The sequence below is a fragment of the Gavialis gangeticus genome, unplaced genomic scaffold (assembly GCF_001723915.1).
Source record: "Gavialis gangeticus isolate Ggan-Ray unplaced genomic scaffold, GavGan_comp1, whole genome shotgun sequence".
NCBI classification, from domain to species: Eukaryota; Metazoa; Chordata; order Crocodylia; family Gavialidae; genus Gavialis; species Gavialis gangeticus.
Window position 1 is genome coordinate 87,718,780 of NW_017728992.1, and position 7,714 is coordinate 87,726,493.

A 7,714-nucleotide genomic window follows, 5' to 3' on the forward strand; every position below is an offset into this window, starting at 1 on the left:
GCAGCAGCTGGTGGGGGTGGGGCAGCAATTGGGGGGCTGGGTGGAGCATGTGGGCCTTGTAGGGGAGGGTGGTAGCCTCTGCGGGGAGCCATTTGGCCCTTGTTGGGGGGCTGTGGCCCCTGTGTGGCCATAGGCCCCGAGCAGCCAGTGCTTTACACTGTAGATATATCAATAAAGCATTGCCCAACTGATCACTGTCTCTCTGTCTCTCTCTCTCTCTGTCTCTCTCTCTTTATAGTGGTCTTTTGTTTTAATTGTGGAGGAACATGGATTTTTTAGGTATTTTACAGAGAGACTTTGAGATTTTTTTTTATCAGGGATTCTTCAGTTTTCCAATACGAAACACCAGAATTCCTGCTAGGGAGGCCAGTGGCAGGTCCCTGCCTGCTCAGAGCTGGCACTTTGGACCCAGCTGGCTGTGGCTGACCTCCTGGCGAAGTGGGGCCAGGAGGACATGCTTTGACAGTTCAAAGCAGGCCACCAGACCCGGAACGTCTGGGTGATGGCTGCCCAGGTGGCTGAGCAGGGGGAACATATGGCAGTAGTGCCACACAGAGGCCAGCCCTGCAGCCACAGCCCACTGGCAGCTGGCCCAGAGGGGCAGATGCCTCATCTCGGTCTGGCAGGTATGCAGCAGGTCACAGCCAGGTAGTAGCTCCGGCTGCCAGACTGCTGCAGTGGGTAAAGTGTGCAGGGAACTCTCAGGGCTGCTTCAGCAGTCCAGCTGGCACAAGGGGTAGTGTCCCCAAGTACCAATTGGCTGGGTCCCAAAAGCTCCTGCGAGTGAGTAACCATGAGCTACTTGCCAGGTCAGCTTTTTTCACCACTGGGGCCAGGACAGGGCACCTTTTTATATTGCTGGGGACATCACAGGTGCTGGCCCTGGGCTCTAGCTCCCCGTGGCTGCACATCTGGGAAGATACAGGCAGGGTTATTTTGCCCCAGGTGGCACAATTTGCTCCACAACAAAGTGCATGTCCGAGCACGTGCATTGTGGCAAAAAGCCCCAGCTCAACTTTGCACTGCTTCTATTTGAGGTGCTGCAAGCGCACGTGCTTGCATGTGTGGACATGCCCTAAGTGGCTGGAGGCTGCCTGCCTCATGGGCTGCACCAGGGTGAGCCACAGTCCCTGTGGGCTACACAGGTGCGTCCCCAGCTGCATTTCCTGCCTTCGTCTCTTATGTATCCACTGCTCCACTTTGTCTCACTTTACCTGGCCTCACCCTCAGCTCCCTACCTGGGGTAGGGCAGAAAGTACGAGGACCCTGGAGACTTCAGCTGCTGCTGCTGCAGCTAGAGCACTGTGTGGATTGGTGGTTGGACAGGAGCTGGAGGCCTCAACTTTAACCCCTTATCTGGGGACTGCCAGTTGGACTGCCCAGTTATAGAGAACTATTGACAAACAAGCTATTTTTTCTGGATTGTTTTGTACTGCTACCGAAATACCTAAATTTATGGTAATGAAGATTAGAAAAAATATGGCTCTCTATTTACTCTGTGCATTCAACAGTTTGTTTGTGATTATAGTTTCTTTCCCCTGTGTATTTCAGTTTGCTAGTTTTCCTCCTTTGTTTGTATAGGATTTGTGTACTACACAATATTAGAGGGCGAATCATTTAAAACAAATGTGGTTGTTTTTATCTTTAAAAAATAGGAAACATTGTTAAGAGAATTTGGGTCAGGTGTTACATCTTTTGAAATTGTCTAACTGACTGCATTTCCAGTTGATTGTGTCCATGGGCAGATTTAGGATTTTGAAACGGGCTTATGTACTACATCATCCCATATAATACAACAAATTTTTCTCCAGTGAAAAAGAAATAAGATGCTGTACTAATATGCTAAGGGTCCAAGGGTAATTTTTTTCAATTATAATTGAAGCAGAAACATTAACTTCATTGGAATGTGCATTAATTTGCTATTTTATATAAAAGCACAACAAGCTAGGTAAAAGATAACCAAAAATACTGTTTAATTAGTCCTATAGTCATTGGAGTTAAATGTATATCTCCTTTTTTAGATTCATAAAACAAAGTCTAAACTTCTTGAGCATCTTGGCAGTGCACCCACTGCTTCACTGAAAGTTATTTCCACGAAGGTTTACTTGAATTAATGTTTTTAGCTAAAGTTAAAAACAATCTGCAATGCTGTTCAATAGGAGCAACATTACCAGGAGCAGCTAACAGACAGCAGAACTGCAAAAGAAAGTGTAACTTAGTGGACTATCAAGACCATTATAAAAGAGTGATGGCTATTAACATCTGTGGAATGAACTGTTTAAAAGGAATTGGGTAGATTATAATGAGCCATGAATTCAATTGAGTATCTCACTGCTACCTGAATAAAATTGCTGCTGCTGCTGCCATGCAGTTAGTTTTAAACTTTGGGTAGAATCAGGGGGTGTGACTTCACCACTGCATCTCCCTGGGTTCACCTCTCTTGTGTCCTCCTTTTTAAAGCACTTCAGGATCCTCTGACAAAGGCATGAGTGGGAGTGATGTCTGAAGAGTATCAAAATCATAATATTTTAACAAATTAATTTAGCTTAGCTCAATGCATTCTGAATTGAACCCTTGAAAACAGCAGCTATGTATTTACCGCTTTTTATTTTTGGGCGTTTTCTGTAATCAAGACACTAACATTTTCTTATTCTTTTCGTGTCTTAGGGTGACATTCCATGGGATGAGAAAGATTTCTGGGTGTTCATCATGACAAATGCAGTTTTCTGGCTTTATGTTATGTATTACTTAGGTAGAAGTGCTGAGAGAGAAATTACGTGGAAGGATTTTGTTAATAACTACCTGTCTAAAGGAATGGTAAGTAGAGTTCAGGACAATCCTAAAGGAATATAAGTAAACTAACAGCAACATCAGCATGAATTCTTTTGTTGGAGGACTCCACGGAAGTCCACAGAACCTCGTGTGGCCAAGTATGGTGTAGCAGTCTTTGTGTCTTGTGTGACCCCCTTTTGCTTGACTTGCCTAGGAGCTGGCCCTTTTTTGAGGAAACTGAGGTGAAAGTTCTGGCCAAAAAATCCAAGGGGTTGTATGCGAACATTAGATCTCTTCCTACAGTCTTGGATCTTTGTCTCTGCCACTTCCAGTTCCATTACTTGCTTTTATGTAGTGAAGAGGAAGAAGGAGAAACGTAGGCATGCCCTCTTTTCATCCTATGGACCACATGTTGGGTAGAATATTCTTGTTCTCTAGTCTTTCAACAGCTTCTAAAGTCTATCCATCTGCTTCTCTATTCTACTTGGGCTGTCATATAGTATTTGTTTCTAATTGGCTTCTTGGTCACAGGTCAGAGAGACAATAAACCTTTCATTTAAAACTTTCTGGGGCTACTGCTGAGCATAGTGTATATACTCCATCTTATGAGCAAAGAACTGAATGAGCCATAATAACGAAATTAAACTATTAGACAATTTCAGAACCTCACAGTGAACCGAGCTGAATCCTCTCCGCAGAAAACCATTACCAAAATGGGTTGTTACATAAAACCAAATGGCTAGTCTCTTCGGCTTCTGTAAGACAAAAGCTGAAGCCTGGCCTCCATATAAGGTGAATACGTAAATTTCAATATTCGAACAGAAAGGCATTTCTCTGTCTTCCTTTTTATAATCTCTAAATATACATAAGCATTTATTTTTTAAAAAGGGAGAAAATACAATTAATTTTCAAGTAACTAGAATGATCTATTTTAAACATTCGCTTTTTTTTCTTTTAAAAGGCCACTGTCATTAAAGGGGAAACAAAAAGATTGAAATCTAGTTCATTAAAATTAATAAAATTTACTCCTCTGCTTGTTGGGCTTTGAGGTTTATTTACCTGGTATGCCTGAGAATGTCTTAATTTTATTGTTTTCTGGTATACTTAGTAATTTCTCTCTGTCTAGAATTTTTTACATAGCTACAAGGAATATTGAAGAAAAACTGATCACAAAAGCAGAAGTTGAGGTTTAGGTGCAAGTGCAAGAAACTTTAAAGTAATTTTACCATCTTCATGTCTTAAGGTTACAGTCAGAACTTTGAACATGAATAGAGTGTACCTGCATTGTGTTTTAGATGACTGGTTATTCAGTTTGAAATTTTTTTTATGGGGGGAGGGTGGGGTTATCATATGCATTCATGGGAGGATCAGGGCTGGGGTGGGACTGGGGGAGCTCAGCCACATACTCCTTCAGCTGCGTGGCCCATATACAGTTCACCTCTGAGCTCATGGGTTCATCAACACAGCTTCTGTTGGAGCCACTCCCTAGTTTCAGTCCTAGATCCCAGGGGTGAACATCACCACTACTCCCTATTCCCTTGCCTCCTGACATTTTTAGCATGTGTACCCCCCTCCTTCCTTCCCAGTTTTGCCCTTGTATGGATTTAATGCTGACAGTGTCAGTTACGTTAGGTAGTTTTGAACTTCTGAATTTGTTTGCATTAATTTCCAACTTTATTTTTGTACTAGTGTAACACTGTGGGTTTTTTAACACTTAAATTAATGTTGAGAGAACAGAAGAAGAACCTACCTATTTTGTGAGCTCCCCCAAACGTATGCATGACACAGTAGTGCTACACACAGGCACTTGTTTCAATAATTTGCACAGTAAAATGCAGTAGTACCCCAAAATTCATAGGGTTAGGTTCTATAGCACTTGTGAACCAAGTGGGGTTGGGGGGTGGGGGGAGAAGTTATGCTGCTGCAGCTGATCCAGCTGATTGCTGTGACTTTTATTTCAGCTGTGTGGGACTACTCTTGTGCTCCTTCTAAGTGGAGACTTACTGCCCTTCGAAGTAAAATCTGCAGCAGACAGCTGTGCAGATCATCCTTCACTTGGCAACTCACTATGAGTTAAGTAGATGGCGAGTCACTTAGATATGGATCGTCTTCAATCTACTGTAGCCTTTGTAGTGTTCTTGTATGTGTATAATAAGATATTTCGGATATTTTAAGTACAGTTTTCAAATGTAGATGCTCTAGCATGATGTAGTAATATGCATCCAAATAAGACTGTTTTTTCTGTGATTAAAAGATGTCTGTTTGAGCATCTGGAGTGTGTCCTTTTTAGTTCAGTACTCTTTTATTGTTAATTATGTTTAGATTCATGCACCTGCCCTTCCAAGTAGGAGATTTTGGTTCCCCCTGCTTGAATGTCCACTTGTATAATGATTGAAAGAAATGTAAGTTGATATATGCATTTGCAGCTGGATACAAAAAGGTTACCTTCCTGACAGGCTGCACTTGTGTGTTTTATACCAGTGGTTCTTAACTTCTTTAGAGTCAAGGTACCTGTCTGTACCATTTTTGATTTTTAGCAGCACCCTGATGACATGGGATGCCCCTACTAACAAGTGGCCCATACTGCACTGCTGACTCCCACCCACTTTATGGTTTGTTAGGATCTTCCCTAGGATGTTGCTGCTGTGCTGCCTCAGCTTATCTCAGCGGTTCTCAGCCAGGTTGCTACCACCACACCCAGATGGAACTGCCCCACCTGTCTTATGGACAGCTACATTGGAAAGGGCTGGGGGCAGGAGCTCTTGCTTTTGACTGCTTTAGGGTACTCTGATAAGCCTAAAGCAGGCAAAGGCATCAGGACGCATGGTACAGAGGCAGCTTCTGAGTGCTGCCACGCCTCTGGTATGGCCATGGCAGAGCTATTATTTTTTCAGTCTGTTCATTCTCCCCGATGTTGGCATTCAGGACTGCTGCCCTGGTCATCCTGCCTTAGTTATGCTACTGAAAGCATACAAGAACCAGCCACTCTTACCACAGCTTTTCCTGGTCTGCTTCCTACTCTCTCCCCCTGCCCCCCTTTGGAAACAGAGGCGTGCTGGACAGTTCCATGTGCCCTGTGCACCTCTTTCTGGGGGACACCTAATTTGTAACTTGGCTTTGTGCAGCAAACTGCTGTCTCCTGAGCTTTATTTAATACAATACTGGATCCCTACTCTTAAATTTGATGCATATTTTGTAACAGTTTTACTTCATCCTAATGAGTTCAAACAACTTTTCAATAGATGTTTTTCAAAAGGGTTTGGATAAGTGAGGATGGTACTGTATTTTAAAGTATTGCCAGATTTGATACCAGGTGTTTCTCATTAAGACTGTATTGTCTGAGCTCTTCAAATAAAGCTGTTTCTGAGTTATAATGTTGGTGTGTCAGAGACTGAGACTACCTAATTGTGAAACATCTTTCACTTGCTAATATCTGAAACAGCCCAGTAGACTCTTGGGCAATCTTTTGGAAGAAGAGGAAGACTGACAAATATCAGATTTAATGGAAAATTATTGATAGTTAAGCAACTGAAAGTAGTTGTTTGTAATAGAATGACCGTCATGCACTGAGCTATAGCCTCTATGCTGTAAGGGACTCCCAACCTTTAACTTTACTGTCTCTATACACTAAAAAGAAAATGAGGGTCCAAATTCATGTGGGAAATGTATCCTATTATTTTAGTAGTTAATCTGATCTGTCATTCATAATGTATTAAAATGTTTCTTTCTTCTCTCTTACAGGTGGAAAGGCTAGAAGTGGTCAACAAGCGCTTTGTTAAAGTGATCTTTATCCCAGGAAAGTCTCCACCGGATGGGGTAAATTTTAACTTTTACTCTGGTGAAAGGCATTGCAGGAAATAGCAGATACTATTTTATACTTCAGATGCAAAACTTATAAAAAAATCTGTGTTGGTGACTGTTCACTTTAACACTTTTAGACCTGACAAGCTTATTGGTGCAACCTGCCCTACTTCAAAAAAAAAAAAAATAAGATGCGTATCTATAGGCTGTAGTCAAGGGGCAGGCAAAATACAACCTGTGGGCTGGATCCAGCCTGCCAGACTATTTCATCTGGCCTGCAGATGCCCACCAATAAATTGTGCCCAGCCCATGCACTTCGCTCCCACCCTCGTGCATGGGAGGGCCCCGGCCAGCACTCGCAGCTTTGGGGTGGGGCCACTACTGCAGTATCTGGGGTACCTGCTTGGCTTCCCCAGCCTAGAGCAGTGGCTTCTTATGTTCCTGCTGCTGTGCTTGCTCCACGTAGCGGGTAGGGAAGCTGCAGCTGGGTGGGAGCTTGGAGCATGGGGCTGGCAGGAGCCCAGAGTTTGCACTCAGCAGGGTGGTAAGAGTGCAGAGCAGGGTAGATGTATGAGGTTTGAGGGAGGGTGGTGGGGTTGGGGGGACCATCGTATGTGACTCCTCCCCACCCCCCTTCCTCCATGGTGCATAGCTTCAGTCAGGAGCAGCAGCAGGCCCTCGGGGTGCACGTGGCCCGCATAGGTGCAGCTGCCAGGCAGTGCACAGTTCCAGCCACTTCCAGAAGCTGTGCTTGGTAGGAAGGAGCAGAGCCAGGCTGTATTGCGTGGGGCTCCCTGTTTTTCAAGTGTGGCTTCTGGGACTTGTGCGCCACTGTGGGGAAGCCCACATATGTGATGGAACCGACAGCCTGTTCCCACTCCCTCCACCACGTGCAGCTCTTGGGACTTTTCTCGAAGTGGCAGGGAGCCCCACTTCTTGCTTCCTGGTGGAGTCTTACCAGTTGTGTGTGGCGGCAGGTTGCAGGGAAGGGAGCTGGCTCCATTGCATGGGGCTTTCTCCCAGTGATGAGTGAGCCCCACATGATAGAGGCAGGCTGGCCTGCTCCTTGCTGCCATGTGCAGCTCCCGGAACTGGCTGGAGCTACATGCTGCTGAACAGCTGTCTCTGCATGGGCCACGAG

The 7,714-nt window shown here is 44.4% G+C and overlaps 1 protein-coding gene across 2 annotated transcripts in view; it reads left to right on the plus strand.

Annotated features, from left to right (window-relative positions):
* AFG3L2 (AFG3 like matrix AAA peptidase subunit 2) overlaps positions 1-7,714 on the plus strand; it is a 69,820-nt gene that overhangs the window by 21,537 nt on the left and 40,569 nt on the right. For both annotated transcript variants that reach the window (XM_019525129.1, XM_019525135.1), the window contains exons 5-6: positions 2,668-2,817; positions 6,514-6,588. In XM_019525129.1, coding sequence (XP_019380674.1) covers positions 2,668-2,817; positions 6,514-6,588 — 225 coding nt within the window. The remainder of the gene's footprint in view (positions 1-2,667; positions 2,818-6,513; positions 6,589-7,714) is intronic.